General features: G+C 40.6%; 1 protein-coding gene across 16 annotated transcripts in view; it reads left to right on the top strand.

Annotated features, from left to right (window-relative positions):
• Window positions 1–22,822, top strand: part of CCDC88A (coiled-coil domain containing 88A) — a 69,318-nt gene that overhangs the window by 30,577 nt on the left and 15,919 nt on the right. For 13 of the 16 annotated variants that reach the window (XR_010027222.1, XM_063152757.1, XM_063152752.1 and 10 more), the window contains 16 exons: window positions 259–417; window positions 2,668–2,814; window positions 3,315–3,459; window positions 4,025–4,209; window positions 5,498–5,635; window positions 8,072–9,142; window positions 9,615–9,742; window positions 12,572–12,713; window positions 13,326–13,502; window positions 14,002–14,163; window positions 17,263–17,540; window positions 18,475–18,618; window positions 19,134–19,320; window positions 19,679–19,824; window positions 20,489–20,581; window positions 20,777–20,991. Coding sequence is in view for 15 of the 16 variants with exons in the window: in XM_063152757.1 (XP_063008827.1) it covers window positions 259–417; window positions 2,668–2,814; window positions 3,315–3,459; window positions 4,025–4,209; window positions 5,498–5,635; window positions 8,072–9,142; window positions 9,615–9,742; window positions 12,572–12,713; window positions 13,326–13,502; window positions 14,002–14,163; window positions 17,263–17,540; window positions 18,475–18,618; window positions 19,134–19,320; window positions 19,679–19,824; window positions 20,489–20,581; window positions 20,777–20,991 (3,517 nt within the window). In the remaining variant the exon portion in view is untranslated. Of the gene's footprint in view, window positions 1–258; window positions 418–2,667; window positions 2,815–3,314; window positions 3,460–4,024; window positions 4,210–5,497; window positions 5,636–8,071; window positions 9,143–9,614; window positions 9,743–12,571; window positions 12,714–13,325; window positions 13,503–14,001; window positions 14,164–17,262; window positions 17,541–18,474; window positions 18,619–19,133; window positions 19,321–19,678; window positions 19,825–20,488; window positions 20,582–20,776; window positions 20,992–21,760; window positions 21,779–22,822 lie in introns of all 16 variants that reach the window. The other 3 variants (XM_063152754.1, XM_063152744.1, XM_063152750.1) reach the window with 2 other exon arrangements.

Here is a 22,822-nt window from a genome sequence, read left to right as displayed (position 1 = left end):
GCAAAGGAGCAAAACTGATTCTCAGGAGGAAAAATCCTGGCAAAGGGATTTTTCAGAAAATATCATGGTGACACTATATATATATATATATATATATATATATATATATATATATATATATAATAGTTACTCCTTGAGAAAGCCCAGTGCAGTTTCCTTGGCAATACAATCACCTACAATCCTGTACGATCTATTGGATTTTTCATTGAATTCTCAGAGTTACCAATACCCCTGTGCATTCCCGTCTCTGTGTCCCAGAACATGAACCTGCTGTCGGACGCGCGCTCTGCCCGCGTGTACCGGGACGAGCTGGACGCGCTGCGCGAGAAGGCGATCCGCGTGGACAAGCTGGAGAGCGAAGTCAGCCGCTACAAGGAGAGGCTCCATGACATTGAGTTCTACAAAGCCAGGGTGGAGGTGAGTAAATCCAGGGGGAAATCACCCACAGCCACTGTGGGATGGACGGGATGGATGGAGATGAGAGATCTCTGAAGCCAGGTCTGGAACTTGGGGTTTATTGCAAAGGGCCTGGGTGCAGGGCCCTGCTGGAGCTGCCAGCCACAGCTCAGAGCAGGCCCGAGAGAAGAGAGGGGTAGAGAGGATGAGGGGGTAAGAGTGTAGGAGTGTAAGAGAGTAAAAAAGGTAAGAGTAAAAGGGTAAGAGAGCGAGGTTCCCATTACAATGCTATAAATCTTCTGTGTTGAATATTCTAATTCTCACTAACCAATCTAGTACAATATACAAATCCTACAGCATTTCCATACAGCCTATAAGAATCATTACATTACCATACTGTGTTACATTTTAAACCCTAAAAACTCCTCTTTGAGCCCCTTCTGCTAAACTAGTAGGGTTCTGATGCTTGGGCCTGTCTGCAAGCAGAGGGTGTTGTTTCATCAAAAGGGGATTGCCTTCAACCAGCCACACCATTGTTTTCCAGTTGCTCAGTAACTGAGGGATCTCAAAGCTTCCTTTCATTTCAATCTTCCTTATAGTTTCTATATTCTCATTATCATTTTGTGATTTCAGCTCTTTGCTTGCTGGGTGCCTTAGGCAGACACAGGGAGAGAGGAGAAGGCTGTGTGAGGTTCCACAGAGGTGTCTTTATTGAATCTTCTGTGAAGGTTCTCAGGGACAGCTCTTCTGCCAAACTGGGACAACAGTAGGGGTTTTTATAGGGTACAGAGGCTTTAGGAATTGTCCAATAGTAAGGATTAAAGGAAAGTGACCTATAGTCTTACAGAGGCTTCTAAGGTCCAGTCATCATGAGTGGGCATTTCCTGTCCTGGGCTGCTGAACATGGGGGCATTGCAGCTCCTGGGCCTGCTACAGTTCTTCTCTTGGCTGGGGCTTTTCCAAAGTGCATTTGGAGATTGAAACGTTGGGATGGGAGAAAGTGTTGCAGTGTCCTGCTCTCTGGGATATGGCAGTCAGGCTTTTGTGACAAATTCCATTTTTTTGGTAATTGTTTCCATGTCTAATGGTATGGAAGTCAGCAGTGTTCACCAAAGCTCTAAGCTAGCAGGGCAAGTGGAAGCTTCTATGAAGGATGGATTGAGAAACTCAGAGGAATTAATTCCAAAAATGCTATAAATATAATAATTCCTTTCTCCTCTATAGGTCTCCTAAGGGAAAGCAATTTTCTGAGTCAAGTGTTGAAGAAAGGAGGGCTGCTCACATAAATGAGTACAGGACAATGGCACAAAATACACTAAAAAAAGATGTTCCAACACCAGGCAAGGGAAACTTAGAGTTCTGGCATGACTTAGTAATTTAGGAGGCAAATCAACATGCAGGAATTTATCAGGCCATCATTCTGTCTGTAAATGACAAATTTGATGGGCAAGTGCCATATGGTATAAAAATCAGTAAAGGAAAGCAGATTAGTGCACAGGATTTGACAACAGTGGAAGTTTCATTTTCATAGAATGTTTAAACTAATAAATCCCCTAAAAATCGTTTATGTGTTTTCATAGCTGGTAAACTATTGGATATTTTAAGGATTCTTCAATACAGATCAATATTAATTAGTTGGGTTTGCTTCATAATAATTATGAGTTAACTTAATATTTGTGTAGGGAGGAGTATGAGGGATATTTATGTGATCCTTTTTCAGATTTTGCAGCTGACTGTGTGCTGAAGTTTGAAAAGTTTTTTCTTTATATCATGAGGAAAATTGCCAATTATGTATTTTACACATTACTTTCATCAGATGCTATTAAAAAAAATCCTCTATGTACCAAAATTAAAGCCGATCAGGCCCTTTGAGAGTGGCTGGTTGTATTTTAAGATTGTAGGTGCATTTTCAGCAGCATGGCCTGACTTTGGGCCCAGTGGCCTATAAACCTAATTTTGGGCTGTACATGTGGTACATCTTTCCAGATCACAGCCCAAATCACAGAGATTCTGATGGTTTGATTATAATTATCAACACCTTATTTGTTCTTAATGACTTAGAGAGTATTTAATTTATATCAAATTTTATTTTTACAGAAATTTATGGGTTGCATTTATATGGAATTGCTGCAGATGTGCTTTTTATAAAAGTCTGTTTCAGCTCCCAGTTTTAGTTTGGGTTTCTGGAAGTGGCTGTGTATCAAAGTTTGCATGAGCAGGGGAATGCTTCTGGTTTGGGATTTATTTGTTGTTGTTGATCCATTTTTGCAGGAGTTGAAGGAAGACAATCAAGTGTTGCTAGAAACCAAGACAATGTTGGAAGATCAGTTGGAGGGGACCCGAGCTCGATCAGATAAACTGCACGAGTTAGAAAAGGAGAATTTACAGCTGAAGGCTAAACTGCATGACATGGAGATGGTGAGTGCCAGGGGAGGGTGGCAAAGGCAACTCATACACACTGAATTTAATTCCCATTTTTAATAAAATACTTCCAAATAGCAGGGAGGAGAAGGAATGTGATGATAAATGCAGAGATTCAAGAGCAATAGGTTTTTTGGTTTGTTTTTTTTTTTTTTATGTGAATCAATGTCACTTAATTGTGTTTATCCCATGCACTTTGCTTCCTAATATTCAGAAAGAGGTAAAATTTGGAAGAGTAGGGAATGATTGCTGTAGGTTATGAGGAGAAGAGGTTCTTTGTAATCTTCTTTTTACAAAAAGTTCTTCAAATCCCTTTCTAAGTTCTCCCAACTTTTCCCAATTTCCCCCCATCTCACTGTCTAGGCAGACCAGAAGAAGCACTTTGCCCTTCCCTGTGACAACATAATAAAGATAATATAATATAGATATCAATAGAATATAGATAATGAAATACTTTTCACATATTGAGACTTTTAACCTGTGAAATCATTTCCAAGGAGCGTGATATGGACAGAAAGAAGATTGAGGAGCTCATGGAGGAAAACATGACCCTAGAAATGGCTCAGAAACAAAGTATGGATGAGTCTTTGCACCTTGGCTGGGAGCTGGAGCAGATAAACAGGACTACTGAACTTTCTGAAGGTAAACATGAGTTATTGAAATTGAAGTCTCAGAGGCTGGGTAGCATTGGGAAATTAAATGTATTTCTGAAGTGTTGTCCTCTGGAGAAATGCTGATTCCCATGTGTCCATTGAGATACAGGCTGTCCATGAGAAGTCTTGCCCAGTTAAATAGTTGTGTAAACCCCATAAATACCTGGAAATTCCATTATTTGCCATTCACACTTGTGTACTCTGCAGCACAGATCATGATTCTTCTGGCTTTGCTGTTCTCCAAGTTAAGGAGAAAAGCTGTGGTGAAAATTTGGATTCTTCAGTACAACATGCTTGGATACAAACTGGATTCTGTGCAAAGCACTTGTGGAATTTGGAGCCACATCCTGAGTTGTGGGAAACAAATCTGTGCTGTGATTAGGAGAGTAGAACCTATTTTAATTTCTAATATTTCTAATCCTGATCAGCTCTGGTCACCAAGAGGGCATTGGAAGGACCTTCAAAGGCTGTTAAATCCTCTAAAAATGCAGAATCTGAACAATTCTGGCTAATAAGTCAGCTTTTATTTGACTAATGGTGTTTTTCTCCTGCAGTGCCACAGAAATCACTGGGCCATGAGGTGAATGAGCTGACATCCAGCAGGTTGCTGAAGCTGGAAATGGAAAACCAAAGTTTGCTGAAGACTGTGGAAGAGCTGCAAAGTGCAGTGGGCTCTGTGGAAGGCAGCAGCTCAAGGATTCTGAAAATGGAAAAAGAAAACCAAAGACTTAGCAAGAAGGTAAAGGTCAGGGTGTGCTTGGATGGTGTGAGAACTGCCTCATGTTCTCTGCCATTTTCTTCCTAAAGGGTGATTTTATGAATTGCTGTTATTTTGGGTAAGGCATTGCAAGGGTCTAAGTGGAGTTACAGTGTGTGTAAGTTTATAGTAAAAAGTAAAACCACATCCAAGAGGTGTTTCTCTTTTTATTATGTGAGAGTGTGACCAGTGAGGGGAAAAAAATAATAATATATTTGGGATATGATGAGTAATGGAAGTGGTTTAGAATAGTGCAGAGCATTAATTTTGGTAATTATGAAGCAGAAGACAGTGTGTGTGAGTGATGAGTCTGAGCTGAAAACTTGGTCCTGTGTCCTCATTTCAGCTGAGGGAGGGAGAAGGTGGGTCAGGGAATTGATAAACAGCTCAGGAGGGGAGTTTGTCAGGTTTAACTGTGCTCAGCTGCAGGACTTTGCTCCTCAAATTGTGTGTATCAAATAGAATAATTTAGTCAGTGGTATTTATAGAGAATAAAAATTAGGGAAAAAATAAGCTGGGGCTAATTACAGTGGAGTGAAAATGTCTAAATAGCTTTGACATCAGCAGCTATCTCAGGTGAAAGACTATTCTTAGAGTGGCTAAGAGATAATTAAAAAAAGAAAATTAAAGAAATCCCTACTGCATTCCATGCTTCCATGAGTTTCTGATTCCTAAGAAGCTGCTGTTTTTTGGAGCAGCCTCTGTGCTGTGCCCAAAAGAAAGGAATAGAAACACACAAATATCATTCAGGTCAACTTGTTACCACTCAAATGTGGCAGAGAAATCATGCTTGGGTATTTTAAATTTTAAATAGCTTTGCTCTCTGCAAGTTGGAAACACTTGACAAAACAAACTCATATTTAATTCCCAAGGAATCATCTTAATTATCTCTTGAAATAGTTAAGTAAGATCAAACAACATTGAACCTTCCTAAGTTAAAAGAGTCTTGGAGGAGCAGTATAAATCTCACTGAAATGGGATTTTAAGAGAAAAAAATTATGCTGGAGGAAGTATCCAGAGCCTGAGAAAATCTGACTTTTTTTTTTTTTTTACACTAAAATACTTTATAGATACAGTGTTCTGAGCCAGGGAGAAAATTCTGGCAGGAGTAAATGTATTCCCAGAAGAAATTAATGTTTCAATTAAAGATTAGAAAATTCTGTTTAATTCTTTCCCTTAAGCTTCTTTATTCATTTCTATAAGGGTGCCTTCAACCCAGCTAAGACTGTCGTTCTTAAGTACATTTTCAAACTTTTGTTTCTCTTCCCAGCTTGAAGAGCTGGAGAATGAAATTAGCCAAGAGAAACAAAGTCTTCAGAACAGTCAAAATCAGAGTAAAGATTTGCTGAAGGAAAAAGCCCAGCTTGAAAAGACACTTGAAGCACTTCGAGAGAACTCCGAGCGACAAGTGAGTAGCACAACCCAAAGTTTTACTGCAGCTTTGTGCTCTGCTGCTCCCCTTTTGGAGGCTTTTACAGACATAAAGGGATTGGAAATGCAGTGGATTTGCCAAAAGGAGGTTCCTGCAGGAAAACAGCTTTGCTCAGAGCTGCAGGCAGTGAGAGACGTGACTCATTTCTGGCTGGGGCTTTCCTGTGGGTTCAGGGCTTTGTAACGCTCCCACAGCTTCATGGAGCTGCTGGGAGGGTGCAGCTCAGTCTGGAGAGAAAATTGGGAACTTTGGAGGGAGGCCAGACACCTCCCAGAGGAGGAGAGCAGGTCCCAGGAGCTGGCAGTGCTTGGAGTAATGTTTGAGTAATGTTGGAGTATTGATGGGAATTCCAGCAGCCTCAAATCCTGCTCCATCATTCTGCCCTGCACTGGGAGGGGCTCCTGCTGTGGGCACCTGGATTGATTTGTGACTGCCAAAAACTGGCATCTGAATATCTGTAAAAGATGTATCTGATGGACACTGGCACCTCCTGAGTGGAAAAAGAGTTCTGGAATTCCCAGATTTAGGAATTGAGTCCTTCAGAACTAGAACTGTGTGACCGTGTTCACAGGGGTCTGAGGATGAGGGAAGGCACCGAGGATCTGACTCCATGTTTCAGACAGCTGATTTATTATTTTGTGATTTATATTATATTCAAACTATACTAAAAGAATAGAAGAAAGGATTTTATCAGAAGGCCAGCTAAGAATAGAAAAGGAGTGATAACAAAGGCTTGTCACTGACTGAGACAGTCCGGACAGCTGGGCTGTGATTGGCCATTAATTAGAAACAACCACACAAGACCAATCCCAGATGCACCTGTTGCATTCCACAGCAGCAGATAACCATTGTTTACATTTTGTTCCTGAGGTCTCTCAGCTTCTCAGGAGAAAAATCCTAAAGAAAAGATTTTTTTAAAAATATCATAACTACAGAGCTGCTTTTAGCTTTTATAAATTCTCTTTATACCTCCTGATGACATGGTCATTTAGTTTAATTTCAAGTCCAGTATTCTGAAATGCAGAGTATTATATTTCAGAAAATACTAAGTATTTTTAAAGTATGTTTATTGGTAAATGGAATTCCAGAAGGAAGAAAAGAGGGAGGTGAAAAAAAAAAAGCTTGGCATGGAAGGTTTGCTTTCACTTAAAGATACATATCTTGTTTTAGGATTGATATTTCAGTGGGCCTATTTCTGCTTTAAAATAATTTACTTAGGGGCTGATGGGTCAACAGCAACTTCCATATTTCTTCCAAAATCCTGTGCTGACACTTACTGCAGTAGGAGTCATTTGGATGAGATAAAATTCATTTGGTCTCACCCAAAATCCTGGAGGCATTTATCAGGACTTTTTCTAGATTTGGGATTGTAGAAGCAGAATTCATGGACATTATTCAGTGCCATGGCAGGTGCTCCAGAGCTGTGTTTTTAGGCACCTGTTAAGGAGTTTCTGGTGAATATTCCAGAGCAGTTTGTCATTGCTGGGAGCAGAGCTGTAGATCTGTAATTAATAGTTCCATTCAGATTTCACTGTGGGAGAACAGCCTGTAATTTTCTCAGTCTGTTTTTCATTGCAAGCAGCACTTTTGCTTTTCTCCCAAACAATTTATTGTTGAAACATCCCTTACACTGGGTTATTAGTGTACATTTAAATATTGATCCAAACAGTTTTGCTGGATTTTGCTGTCTGGTGTTACATGCCCAGATAATTCCAAATGATTTGGAGCAACCTAAAAAGTCAAGAAATACTGAATATTAAGGTGTAGGTTCTGCCTTTATCCTTGAGGTAGATCTGGGAAAGTGTTTCCTAGGAAAATAATTCCAGTATGATTTACTTTCTCTGAAGCTGGTTTGGAACAGAATATCCAAAGGTTCTTTTTAACTCAAAAATCAGTGTAACTTTGGTGTGTTGCTTCTCAAATTGTTGTTGAATGTGATCAGGATTCCCTCACCTCCCACCCCTCACCTCTACTTTTTCCAAATGAAATAAAGAGATTTTTGTGGCTCCCACACCTCCCTCCATCTCAGGTTTGGTTCAGAACTTGCTGCAGTCCTGTTCTTTGTGGACACACAGCTCTGCAAATCACAGAGTGTAAGAAAAAGCAATCTAAACATGGGTAAACACAAATGAAAGTTAAATTTGCCAGGAAGTAGGCAAAGCTTTCTTTTGATTTGTGCTTTATTAGTTTTGGGCTTATGTTTATCTGTTAATATTCAAGAGGAAGAGATTTGAAGATTTACTTTGTTATCAAACTTGAAATAATGTTTGTGATTCTTCACATAAACAGAGATTTTCTTTAACTTAAAATAAAAGGTGAATATGATATGATGAGTATCTTTTAGTTTATATATGAAAGCAATTCCTTGTTGGCAAGTTGTTTATCACTTTACCATTTTTCTACCCAAATTAGATTAAACTCTTAGAACAAGAAAATGAACACTTGAATCAAACCGTGGCTTCTCTAAGGCAGCGCTCACAAATCAGTGCTGAGGCAAGAATGAAAGAAATTGAGAAGGAAAATAAAATCCTCCATGAGTCTATCAAAGAGACCAGCAGTAAGTTAAATAAAATGGAATTTGAAAAAAAACAAGTCAGGAAAGAACTGGAACACTACAAAGAGAAAGGGGAGAGGGCAGAAGAATTAGAGAGCGAGGTCCATCGTCTGGAGAAGGAAAATGAGTTATTGCAGAAGAAAATCACCAACCTAAAAATCACTTGTGAGAAGATTGAGGCCTTAGAACAAGAGAACTCTGACCTAGAGACAGAGAACAGAAAGCTGAAAAAAACCTTGGATAGCCTGAAAAACCTCACTTTTCAATTGGAATCCTTAGAAAAGGAGAATTCCCAACTGGATGAAGAAAATTTAGAGTTACGGAGGACAATCGAATCCTTGAAGTGTACGAGCATTAAAGTGGCACAGTTACAGTTAGAAAATAAGGAGCTGGAGAGTGAAAAGGAGCAGCTCAAAAAAAGCCTTGAGCTGATGAAAGCCTCTTTTAAAAAGACTGAACGCTTGGAAGTCAGTTACCAAGGCTTGGACACAGAAAACCAAAGGCTACAGAAAGCCCTGGAAAACAGCAATAAGAAAATTCAGCAATTAGAGAGTGAATTACAAGATTTAGAGACTGAAAATCAAACCTTGCAAAAGAACTTGGAAGAGTTAAAAATCTCCAGTAAGCGCCTGGAGCAGTTGGAAAAGGAGAATAAGTTGTTAGAACAAGAGACTTCTCAACTGGAAAAGGATAAGAAACAGCTGGAAAAGGAAAATAAAAGGCTTCGACAGCAAGCAGAAATTAAAGATAGTACCTTGGAAGAAAATAATGTCAAAATCAGTAATCTGGAAAGGGAAAATAAATCTCTGTTTAAAGAAATAGTTGTGTATAAAGAGTCCTGTCTGCGCCTGAAGGAGCTGGAAAAGGAAAACAAGGAGCTGGTGAAAAGAGCTACCATTGATAAGAAAACCCTGGTCACTTTGAGAGAGGTAAATACAGAGGAATTTCCATTCCCATCATAATCTGTGTATAATGTACAGAAATTGTATCTGGGTGTCTGATCTGGGAGGTTTTTTTTGCATTAATCTGTGTACTGTTAACACCTTTATGCATTAGATAATCAAAATTTCTGTAATCAGTCATGGAAAGAAAGAATGTCATATTGCTGGGATGTTTCCCCTTCACTGGCATGTTCCAGACCAAATTTAAAGGGAAATTCTAAAGAAAATCTTAAAGGCAAAGGAAGAGAGGACAGGGAAATCAAATTCTAGTTGCAGTGTAATGTCTGATCCAGCTGAAAGCTGGCAGCTGCCAGGAGACTTAAAGCTGAATTATTCCAGTCATGTAGGGATAAAACACCCTTGTCTCAGCACTCCTAGAGCTAAGACTACATTATTTTATTTTCCTGAATTTTTTTTTTTATTTTGCTATAAATACTGACTGTAGTTTTTTCTGTGCAAGGACTTGGTGAATGAGAAATTGAAGACTCAACAGATGAACAATGATCTGGAAAAACTGGCCCATGAGCTTGAGAAAATTGGCTTGAACAAGGAGCGTCTCCTGCACGATGAGCAGAGCAGTGATGACAGGTGAGAATGACAAAAGGACAAATGAGGATCTTTTTTATTCTTAAAGTGATTTTGCAGACTGGTTCTGTGCATACTCTTAACATTTTTAAGGCACACTCATAGACCCAAAAAGGAACTTGATATTTTTGGAAATTAATTAGTTGGTGTGCTGCTTTCACATTCAGCTGACTGTGACAGTGAGTTGCCACTTTTTGTTGCTAAGAGACTCATTGAAGTATGTCAGGAGATACAGTTAATTATAATTAAAATGTTTTATGCTCTAGTCAGCAGCAGCAACAGCAGCAGTAAAAGATAATTAGCTCAAAGTAATTTTTTTTCCCTTTTTGTCTGCCTGTCTGACACAAATGGTTTTTTGTAGCATAGTGATTACCTTAAACTGTCTCACTCTTTCCTTGCAACCATTTCCTTCTAATTCTTCCATCCTGAAGGCAAAGCTGCATTCCCACTTGCCCTGGCTGGGAAGTACCCAGTGTCTCCAGACCTTGGTGGTGGCTCTATCACTCCTGCACACCTGCACTGCGAAGCAGCTGCTGCCCTGTTACCTCTGCTGCATTTTCCTCCTCTGCCTCATCCTGCAGGGATTATGGGGAAATTGGTGACAGTGTGGGCTTCCAGCCAAGCTTTGCTGTGCAGTTTCACCAGTGCAGTTCTGCTGTCATGGTCTGTTATTACAGCTGATTGTCCTGAGCATGGAGGTTGATCTGGGGCCTTCTGTGTGCAAAGGAACCCAGATAACACCTGGGGTTTGAATGCAGCTTCCCTTTGCCAGTGCTCTGTCCCAGAGTCCTGTGTTTTACCCCTCTTGGTTTCTGCTGGTGGCTTTCCCCTGCCTTCCTCCGCTCCCACATAAATTCAGGAGAAGTTCTCAGAGCTTGAACTGGTTGGATTTGTTCTGATTTAAGTATTTCTGGTCACATACAGCCCTTGATAAGCATTTGGTGTGTCCTTAGGTAAATATACCAAATAAAAAACCACCAGATCTTGATCCAAGGTGAAGCTTAAACTTAGCTGAAGCCCAAATGGAGCAACATTTAATCAAGTTCTAGGTTAGAGGTGGTTGGGCTCTGCTACTGACTTGAGCTTCTTCCCAAGCTCCATGTGAGCTGGAGGATCATGAAAGGGCAATGTTTGCTATCAAAGTGAGAGCTAGGATTGGTTTGAAATTTTGCTGTGCCCATGAATATCCTGATTTTCCATTATTCTTAACTTCTTCATTCATCCCAAAGATCCCTGGATTGCTTTCCTTACATAACAATACATAGGTGAGTCATTGCCAGCTCTTCCATCAGGGCCGTGAAGAGCTGGGTTCATTGTGGGTAAAATAAATGACTTCTCAGTGGAGTTTTTCATCTGCCTCTGCCATTCTGGTAATGGAAATTAAATATGTACCATTTTCCTCCTCCTGATGGGAAAGAGCTGCTTGTGATTTTTAAGGAACGATCTTTGGTAGCACCTCAGAGTGTTTCTGTTGAGGTCTAAACTGGCCAGGATTTATGAGTTAACTTGGAAGTGTTTCCCATTTTCTCTTGCCTGCTGTCCTTGGACAAACAGATTTATGGATTTTGATCTGAATCCAAAATAACCCTACTTGCAGTTATATTCAAAAATGTGTACCATCTTTCATTGTTCAAAGTGTAAGTGGGTATTGCATTTCTGCTATTATTATTTTTCCTCCTTTGTTTTCTATAGAACTGTGTCATTTTTCAGTAGCAGGAATTACTTGTAGCCAAATCTGTGCTCCAGCCCAAGAAGGTGAAATTCTGTATATTCTACTGGTCACAGGCTGCCTACTATTCCATAAATCCTTGGGAATGAGTTGTCAGATCTGGAATTCTCAGATTCCCCTTGTGCTGCATGATGCTACTGGACAGCTTTCTGCTTATTAATTCTCTTCCCATTTGTCTTCTGCTCCAGTTCCTGACTGGATCTGATGCCATTGTCCATTCAGGAGTCTGCTGCACTTTATTCCCTTCACTAAACTGATGGATCCTTTGGCAGCCAGGATTAGAAAGGGGGAATATCAGTGTTGGGTTTGTTTTATCCAGCTGTGGGGAGGAGTGGGGTGTTCTCCACATTCTGAGCCACACACAGGGACTGAACTGCTTAGGAGTGATTAATGAGTGTGGGGTTTGGTATTAATGAGTTTGGTTTGTATTTCCCATAAACAATGTGCAGTTCTAAATCAATCCAGTTTAATCTGACCACTTCTCTCTCAAACTGACATTTTGAGGGGTTTTAGGTGCCCTACAGTATCATGAATGTGGTTTAAAATGGAAGCTTTGCACATCAAGGATGGCAGCAGTCTTAAAATACCAGCAGCTGTGCTGAGTGAGCAATTTGCACATTGATGCACCAAACAAGTGTGCACCTGCACAGGGCTGTGGGCTGTGCTCCATCTCCTTCCCTGGCCTCCCTTTGGAGCTGCAGGAAATGGGAACTGATGAAAATCTTGCTCTCCAAATACTTCACATCCTAATTGAGTTCAGGTCCCTGCTGGATGGGCTGGAGTGGAGCCAGAAGGAATCCAGGCACCACTCACTAATGGTGCAGAGAGACCCAGCACCCCCTGGTGTGCCTCAGTGGGGCTTTTTCTGGGTCTAACATGTTTTAAAAGAAAGGAGGAGTCAAAAAGTCAAAAATGGTTTTGACAACCATCTTCTGGTTATTTTTGACATAGAACTTGCTGTGGGTGCTGAAGTGTCTTCATACTTTTGAGCACAGCACTCAGGGATTTTTGAGTGTAGCTATGAGTCTTTTCTAGAACATTTTGGAATGTAAATACCTGGAATAATTATTGAAAATACAGATTTTTTTGTTGTTGTTGGCCAGTAGGTACAAGCTTTTGGAGTCTAAATTAGAATCCACGCTCAAGAAGTCTCTGGAAATAAAAGAAGAAAAAATTGCTGCTTTGGAGGCTCGTTTGGAGGAATCAACAAATCTGAACCAGCAGCTGCGTCAGGAGCTGAAAACAGTAAGGAAAAAAAGGCATTTTTCTGGAATATTAAATGAGCTGGTGTTATTCCTACACTTTTTGGGTAAGACAGCAAAAAATGGGCATCATTCAGGTCATAGAAAGCAGGACAAAGGTGTGAATGCTTTTAGGACTGTGACTGCTTTTAAGACTGTGTTGAAATCACATGAGAAGTTGTTGAGCTTATTCACTGGCCATGAAAATGTCAGCTGGATAAATAACCTGGAGTTGATTTGATTTGGGATGTCATTTCCAGTTACATTTTCTGGCCTACCTTGAGCAGCCTGAGTAGATTGGTTAAAAAAGGAAATTCTATCAATTCAACCAATTCTTGGTTGTAGAATTTTAGTATAAAAGTTGGGGGGTACAATTAAAAACACTGAAATAAAATATTAAAAATAGAAGTCTGCTGTTTTTTGGGGTTAAACTGTCCATATCCGTAAATAATTTGTACATCATCTCCCCAAACATGTGCAAAAAGCAAATTTACAAATGCCATAACAGCACTTCCTGCTCTTTGAGAAGGGTCATGGACAGGTAATAAAGTAATAAATTTGGAAGTGCAAAATGGAAAATTCTAAACCTAACCTAAGTTGTCCTAAATAATTCCAGGTGAAGAAGAACTACGAAGCTCTGAAGCAGAGACAAGAAGAGGAAAGGATGGTTCAGAATTCTCCTCCAAGAAGTGGAGAAGGAAATCAGTCTGTCAATAAGTGGGAGAAAGAAAATCAGGAGACTACTAGAGAATTACTGAAAGTTAAAGATAGATTAATCGAGGTGGAGAGGAATGTAAGATGTGTTTTAAATATGGTTCTGGTGGTAATTATTTGTGGTGAGCTGTTGAAGTAATGCAAATGAGGGTGCTGTTAAGACAGTTTAATTTATCACTTTGTTTCCACCCTGAGCACAATCTGAAATAAATGCAGTGTGTGTAGCAGCTGGATTCTGCTCTGTGGGATGCCATAAAGCACTTGACAGGCCTTTTCAAAGGAAATGCGAAAACCTGAGTTTGTCCTTTGGCATGCACAGCTCTCCCTCCAATCCCTGTTATATAATCTCTATTTACCCAGTCCTGGAGATTCCTTTCCTGTTCCTCCATAGGTGCAACATCTGTTCCCTGTTTTTCCAGTGAGAAATCCCCCAAAAGTGCATTTGTTCTGCAGTTTTATCCCACCCTGTAAATGTCTGCATGCTCCTGCTGCTTTCTGTGATCTGGAGAACTCTTGTGTTTTACCTTGGGGTTCCTGGAGCAGCTGGGAGCTGAGGTTTGTGTGGTTTGCACCCCCAGAACGCGACGCTGCAGGCGGAGAAGCAGGCGCTGAAAACGCAGCTCAAGCAGCTCGAGACACAGAACAACAACCTGCAGGCCCAGATCCTGGCCCTGCAGAGACAGACTGTGTCCCTGCAGGAGCAGAACACAACTCTGCAAACTCAGAATGCCAAGCTGCAGGTAATGCTGCCTTAGCTTGCTTTCAAAAATAAAATTAAAATGGTTTTTTTCCCAATGAAAATTTAAAATACGTTGTTATGGTTAGCTTTAAAATCACATTTGGCTTCCTGCAGAGACCTGGGAAAGAAGGTGACATGAGAATAATCTGCACTCTGCAGTCAAAAATAGTTGGTTTGCTGATGAATAGCTACATTTTTAAAAATCTGTTGTAATTCTTTGTCCAATGTAAAATCTTAGAGTAGATTCTCTTATCCATTGTTCCAAGATTCCTTGAGATTTTATTGTATTTATGCATCTAAATTAGATCAGGGAAGTAGTGTGTCCAACCATATTCTAATAAATTTTATCTATTTTATTAATATTAAAAAAAAACCAAAAGTAAAGCCATACCTAAAAGGAAAATCAAGATACTTAAATACTGAAGATTTTCAAAAACCAAAAGAAAATGAAAAGCTACATAAATGTGTGAAGACCTGATTTTAAATAAATGAGAGGCAGTAAAAAAGGTCATGTAGCCTTGGAAATTACAAAAAAGGACCATGGAAATTATAAAAATGGCTGTCCCCAGAGTCTTGCAGCTCTTCTGGCCGAAATTCAGATGCTGCCCTTACAGTTTAATAGGGTTGTTAAATATCTATCTTTTTTCTTTACACATTAAATATTCTTGTTAATCACTTTAATGCTTTTGGTGTTCTAAGAATCAAAACTACCTCAAGAGGGGATAAAAACCCCACAATGCAGCAGAAATAATAAAGAGTGTCAGAAAGGATGGAGGGCTGATGGAAATCAAGATGTCAAGGACTGTTTAAATGGAACAAATGATGGATTTGGTGGATGCCTGGAGTCTCCTCCTGCCTCTCCCTGGGAAGCAGAACATTGTTGTCCTATGGATGCACTTTCTGCTGCCACACTGAAATGTCATTAGTGCCTAGCACTCCAGTCAAACAGGCCATGGGTGCACACCCTGTGCCACCTCTGGTTGTTAAAAACCAATGGATGTGACATGGGAGTGTCCCATTTAACCAGTTGAGAGGGGATTGCTGGGATTCAGAGCTCTCTGAGTGCTTTGTAATTCCCTTCATCAACAAACCCCAGGAATATCTGTGTGGTTCCGTTTTTGCTTCGTGCCCAGCAGCACAGGCCTCTCCTCTCTGGCAAAACAATTCTCCATGAACTGCAAATCCAAGTGGAAGTTGAAATATGTTCAGGAAAATCCAAGTGATGAACTGTTGGCTAAATCTGAAGTGCAGGCTGAGCTGCTGTACCTGGACTGTGCCAGAATTGTTCCTCAGCAGCTAATTCCTCTCTTCCTGCTGATACCCATAAGGAGTAGCCAAGGGAAAGGATGTCTGAAGGGGTAACTGGGAATTCTGACCTAACCAAAGTCAGGATTCAGCCTGGGAAGTTTCCCAGCACACCCATGCCATCAGACATGACTTCATTTCCAGTGAAAGATTCAGCTTTCTCATCTGTAACAAAGAACCCCGCAGTTGCAGCAGGAAGGGATTTGTTCCCTGGTAACAGCAGGAACTGGAGTGAGAGATGGAATTTTTTTTCCTTAATAGATACCCCGAGGGTATTAGAAGGCTCAGTAGTTTGTGGTTTTCATCTCTTGCACGGGAAAGAGGGAAGCTGGTGCAGGTCAGGTGACAAGCACCAGTTTAAGATACCCAAGGATTTCTCCAGAGGCACAAAAAGTGAAGTTGTTGGTTGATTGAGGCTTTTTAAAACTGTTTAATCTTGAAAGCTTTAGTGTATTAATACACATGAATACTGTCCTGGGACTGTTGTTGGAGAGCTGGTGCTGTTCCACAAAAGAGCACAGGACAGAACATGGATAGTTCCTTCCAGGTGCTGTTGTTTATCTCCCCCTCTGTTAAATGGATGTTCCTGTTGGAATTCTCACTGTGAAACAATGTGTGGATGCCATGAAGATTTCGTGGTGACACTTCAGAATTTTTTAAAACATAAATCTCCATGCCTGAGTGAAAGTCCCTTTTATTTCAGTCATGTCACAGATTTGGCTTTTATCAGGATCACTGGTGATCTGTTTCTCCAAGGTATCTCAGTGCTAGGGGAAAACAGCCCTGTCAGCAAGATCACATTTTAACAGATGTTGAAAGATAAATAATAATTTGATCCATCCCAGTCAATTCAATCACATGCTTCAATGCTTTCTGCTAAGAAATACTCCTGGAACATTTTGAATTGGAGCTGACTCCTGGGATGTAAGAAAAGGTTGTCTGAAAAAATTCCTTCTCCCAGGATTTCCCTCCTGGGAAGCTGAGAAGCCTCAGAGAAAAGGAAAACAATTCTTATGTCATTTGCTTCTCCTGTGCTGTGCAGATGTGGAATGTGTTTGGAGATTGTTTACCCACAGGTGATTGTTCCATTGCTTTCTGCTGGGAGTTGTTTTCACTCATTGGCCAATCGGGGCCAAGCTGTGTCAGGACTCTGGAAAGTGTCAGGAGTTTTCATTGTTATCTTTTTTTTCATTATTATCTTTTTAGCATTCACTGAGTAGCTTTTCTGTATTCTTTAGTATTGTATAGTATTCTTTAATATAATATTATAATAAAATAATAATATATATTATAATATTAGTATAACATATTAATATTATTAATATTGTGACATTGTTATAACATGATAATATAGTATGATAATAATAGAACACAAAAATACTATATGACAACATTAATATAATATGTTAATATTATTGATAATGTCATATAATATGACAATATTGTTATGACATAATATTTATTGCTATACATATGATATTAATAATATCATAATATGGTATATTATAGAATATAATAATATGGTATATTGTGATATTAATATAGTATGCTAATGTTATTGATATTGTAATATTATAGTATAATATAGTAATAATAATAATATACAATAATGACATAATAAATTAGCCTTCTGAGAACATGGAGTCAGATGCATCATTCCTGCCTTCATCAGGGCATTCCCTACAAATACAAGGGTTGCCAATGGAACAACCAGAGGGTCGAGAAGGGTTAAGCCCAACAAATCTCTGGGAGGTGGGAGATAAATAACTGCGAGTGCTGCTGTTTGTGGCTGCAGGTTGAGAACTCCACGCTGAACTCACAGAGCACGTCGCTGATGAACCAGAACGCGCAGCTGCTGATCCAGCAGTCGGCCCTGGAGAGCGAGAACGAGGCGGTGCTGAAGGAGCGCGAGGACCTGAAGGGGCTCTACGAGGCCCTGCTCAAGGACCACGAGCGCCTGGAGCAGCTGCACGAGCGCCAGGCCGCCGAGTACGAGTCCCTGATCGCCAAGCACGGCAGCCTCAAGGCTGCCCACAAGAACCTGGAGGTGGAGCACAAGGACTTGGAGGATAGGTAAGGACCCAGGAAAACATTCAGTAGGAATGGCTCTCTGTGGGGTATCAGTTGTTGGTTTCTCTGGGTCTGCACTGGAGGCACTTGAGACAGTATTTCATGTTCACACTCAGGTGTTTATTATTTCTTAGCAGTAAAACAGTCTCACTACTGTGAGTTGGGCAGCTTTTCATTAGAAGGCACAAAATGGCCAACAACCTCTGTTACGAGGTCTTTTAAGACTAAACTATCCAATCAAGAACTGACACCTGGATTATTTCCCTTTTAACCCAACTACTGATCCCACAGAGCCTGCAGTGTGGACTTTCCTGCTCAATTACAAAATGCCACCCAAACCCATGGAGAAGAAGGAAGAAGAAACCCAGGACAACACCCTGTGCCCTCCATCTTGCTTCCATCCACAGCATACTCAAAATCCCAAAACCTCAATTTCTCACCAAGATACACCTACGCTACTCTCTATAATCTATTTATACAACATACTAAAAATCCCAAAACCTAAACTTTTCACCAAGTGACACACCTACACTGCTCTCTATAATCTATTTCACACTTTTGTGGATTCTATTCTATCTTGAAGTCTAGGAAACTTTCTTCATGAGTGAGGGTCAAAGTCAGTGCTCCCCTGGGGGTCAGGGCACCCCAGAGCAGACAGGGAAATATTCCCTGTGCCCTGGGCTTCCATAGCTTTCTGATAAAATCAGCATCACTCAGTCACTAGACTATGACTTCAACAGAGGCCATTTCATCAAAATCCCTTTTTTTTTTGGTCATTCAACAAAAGGAATTGTCTTTGCAGGTACAATCAGTTGTGTTATCTTTGCAGGTACAGTCAGTTGTGTTATCTTTGCAGGTACAGTCAGTTGTGTTATCTTTGCAGGTACAGTCAGTTGTGTTATCTTTGCAGGTACAGTCAGTTGTGTTATCTTTGCAGGTACAACCAGTTGCTGAAACAGAAAGTGCAGCTGGAAGAGCTGGAGAAGGTTCTCAAGACAGAGCAGGACAAAATGCTGCAGCAAAGTGAGAAGCATGAAACTGTGGCAGCAGAATATAAAAAACTTCGGGATGAAAATGAAAGGTAAGGAGAGTTCTGGCACCTGAGCACACAGCCTGAACAAGGGTGGTGTTCTTCACATTTCTTTGACACCTAATGCTGCTGATCCGAATATTCATGATCTCACAAAAATAATCATTATATCCTGAGGGGGCATGTGGGACAAAGGGACGTGGCAGGGCCCAGGAGGGACAAAGGGAGCCCAGGAAGTGTGTAACCTCCATGACTGCCAAAGTTTGGGCCATTCCTGTTTTGTGTTGGCAGGAAATCCTGGCTGTTTTGTGGGATTCTTTTATTCTGAAAAGCGGCATCTTAAATCCAGCTGTGACATAGAGGTGCTGCTTTGTATTTAAATACACAGAGAGCAGTGCTTGGCTCAAAGGCAGAACTAGGAGAATGAGGCTGGGACAACTTACAGTATGTGACAGCAAAGAATTTGTGTGTATATTTTATGGAGTAGTTGGAAATGTCATGTTTCAGAGGGAGTGTGGGTAACAAATTCATTTCCAGCGCTCTCTGATGGTGTCTTTGCATCCCAGGCTCTCTCACACATACACTCAGCTCCTGAGGGAGAATGAAGTGCTGCAGACTGACCACAAGAATCTGAAAACATTGTTGAACAGTTCCAAACTGGAGCAAACACGGTTGGAAGCTGAGTTTTCCAAACTCAAAGAACAGTACCAGCAACTGGATATTACATCAACAAAGCTGAATAATCAGTGTGAGGTATGTGGGAATTCTGCTGCTTGTAATGGCTGTAATCACTAGAATATTTTTATAACTGTATTTATGGGTCCATAAAATCATATGGAGTGCTAGAGTATCAGTCATTTATAGATAATGAAGTGCATCCAAAGACTAATTAATTTGCTGTACAGGCAATACACCATCTCAGGCTCATACTGGGGAATCTGGTTTAAATTATTTAAAGCATCAAAGAGGCTTTTATCAGTTGATTCATTATTTCATTTTGAGTTTGATTTAAGAACCCCTGTGTAGACCTAAATTTACTTGGTAATCTCATTATCTGTGTGTAAAATACACTCACATATAAATGCATGGGCAATTTCCTCTGTTTTAACAGCTGCTCAGCCAACTGAAAGGAAACCTGGAGGAGGAAAACAGACACCTGCTGGATCAAATCCAGACCTTAATGCTGCAGAACAGAACATTACTGGAGCAGAACATGGAAAGCAAGGATCTGTTCCATGTAGAGCAAAGGCAGTACATGTGAGTTGTGAAAACAAGGAGGTCACTGGGATTAGGGCAGTGACACCAATACCTGCATTTTTCTAAAAAAGTTTCTGTTGAATTTAAGACATGTGATGCTTCTGAAATGTTTCTCTTTAAAATAAGAATTTCAATGATAAATGTAAAACAGATAACTCAAAATATCACCATTATATTTGTAGTTCTAAAGGATCAGTGCAACTGTGTTCATTACTGATGATGAAGATAATGAATAAAACTGATATTTATTCCTCATTCTGCTACTGGCAAAGTTTAGATTTGTAATCACTGTCTTTGTAGATTGATAATACTCATACATGAGTCTATATACATTGTAGATTAATTTGTAGATTTGTAATCTAAACTTATTTAGTGGACTTGAGAGAAGAGAAAATGTGCTTATCTAAATGATAGAGCACTTTATTTTAAAAGGAGGAATGTGTAAAAAAGGCAAATGGAATTTTATTCCATTTTATATCATGAAGTTAAGCCTAAGGCTGATTGTTTGCTGTATCTCTTGCTTTTTCAATAAGAACCAAGGGTTATGTGAGAATTCCACACAAAAGGTGGCAATTGTCAGATAACAGACTCCCTGAGGAATGTGCTGCCCACGCATCCTGTGTACGTTTTTGAAGCATAAATTATCATTAATTTCTGTTTGCAGTGACAAACTAAATGAATTGAGGCGGCAGAAGGAGAAACTGGAGGAGAAGATAATGGATCAGTATAAATTCTATGAGCCATCTCCACCAAGAAGGTACTGCTGAACAAACATGGTGTAAAATAAACCAGCTCTAAAGCAGGGCAGGCCTGTTCTGTTCCCGCTGAAAATGGAGATTCCATTACATTCATGGGAGCAGAATCACGTCTGCCTTGCATAGAAATCAGTTGGCTCTGCAGGCCTAAGCAGTGTGGTGTAAATGCAGTGAATGTGCTGTGGTTTTGCTGACAGAAGGGGCAACTGGATCACGCTGAAGATGAGGAAGCTGATCAAGTCCAAGAAGGACGGGAACCGCGAGCGCCTCAAGTCGGTGACGCTGACGCCCACGCGCTCCGAGTCCAGCGAGGGATTCCTGCAGCTGCCCCACCAGGACAGCCAGGACAGCTCCTCCGTGGGCTCCAACTCCCTGGAGGATGGGCAGACCCTGGGCACCAAAAAGAGTAGCAGTGAGTACTGCAAACAGCTTCGGTCCCTGAATAAACCTTGGCTAAATGTTGGAAACGACTGCGTGTTGTGGAGGGTTTGTAAAGATTGTTTCTAAGTGTGTAGGAATGAAGCATGAGTTAATTTATTAAGGGCAGAACTTCTTGCACACTCCCTGAAGTGTTTGAGCAGAGCTAGTTTTGAGCATTTCTGTATCTCAAAATGCAAGTGTTAAAATATACTCACAGTGCCTGGGTAAGATGAAGCAGGCGCTGGTATACTGGGTCAAGTGAGCAGGATTTGGGATAGAATGTCAGGTGTCACCACAAGGACCCTTTTTGTTCTCCCTCTTGTCCTAGCATGACTCTTTCCCCTTGTCTTGGAAGTGTTTTCCAAGCTGTGGCTGTGCTAACATCCTTGAGTTGCTAAAAACACCTTCTGTCTGAAGGTGTTCCCCCAGCAAAAAACCAACTGTGAAATTTGGGGTTTTCTCACAAAACCAACAATGAAATGTGGATATACAACAGGGAGTGTTAATGTAGAAACACAGCCTGTTAAAAATACAGGAATTGTTACTGATCCTGAAATTGGAGTGAAGTGGTTGAGAGGGAGAATGAGGACCTACAGAAGTGTGATTAGATGGAATATTCCAGATGTGCTGACTTTGAAAGATTTGATAGCCATCCCATTAGGGTGCCTCCATTAGGATATGTAAGACCAGATTCTGTTTATTATTATTTATTATCTATGTCTTTTGTTCTTCACTTTTGGCATGAATCATAAACTGCCCAGTTTCTCACAACTTGAGAGGTAGTTACAGCCAAGTTATCAGGATGTAATGGTTCTGCTTAATAGCTGTGCACCAAAAGCATTTTGGCTGTGCATGTAAAAGCATCAGAATCCATGTGCATTAACAGTCACTTCCAATGTTTGCACTACTACTTTTAAATTTCGTGTATTGGGTTTCAAAAGACAGCAGGTCTGGGGTTTGTGCCAGCTGTGAATTATTACTGCCATTAGGATGTGATTGTTTTTTTTTTTTTTTCTGTGCTTCTTGCAGAAGCTTAGTCAAACTTTAAAACATCCTAAAAAATGCTATTTCAGGAAAAGTTAAAATCAGATCTGTATTTTTTAATAACTGAAGAAAATAGTTCAAGAGTACATTTTAGCACTTTTGTTACTAACTTACCCCTTTGGGGACCTCAGCCTTTTTCAGTGTAGGCATCAAACCAGGTACTTTTAAACTTTTTTCTAAAAAGCAACTGTTGCTTTTACATCCAAACCGTGAGTGGTGTGGAACTGGGGAGTGACTGGAGCTGTCCTGGCTGTGTGTCAGTGGGAGCTGGGAGTGTGCACGCTGTGGTTCAGCCCATCTGCATCTGTGTCAGCAATGTCATGTTCTGGAAGGGCTGTTCTGTGACAGTTTTCTTTGCATGATCCTTGGGACCTTGTAGTGTGCAGTTACCCTGCTGGGGAGCCACGGCTGCACTTACGGTGGCTGAGCCTCAAAAGAGGTTTGAAGCTGTTCAGACCTCATTAATTTTCTACTCCATGGACCTTGCTCATGTTCCCCTTAATCCCAGTGTATTTATCCACAAACTGGAAGGGCTGATCTAATTCCGGATCCTGACCTTCCTCCGTTACACATGTCGCCATGGAAACCAGAGTTTTGGAGAGAATTCGGATGCATTTTGTGCCAGCTCAGCTCTGAGGCAGAGATCTGAGACAATCTGTGCCTCACAAAACAGAGAGAATCTCTCAGTGTGACGATGCTGGTGATGGTGCACATTTTGCAGTCTTCTTCTTCTGCTCCTAGAGTGACTGTAAGTCCTGAATCCTGGAATTTGGGTCCTT

This window comes from Melospiza melodia, chromosome 3 (genome assembly GCF_035770615.1).
Source record: "Melospiza melodia melodia isolate bMelMel2 chromosome 3, bMelMel2.pri, whole genome shotgun sequence".
Taxonomy (NCBI): Eukaryota; Metazoa; Chordata; class Aves; order Passeriformes; family Passerellidae; genus Melospiza; species Melospiza melodia.
Note: the sequence above shows the minus strand (reverse complement) of the source record. Positions and strands in the feature narration are given on the sequence as shown.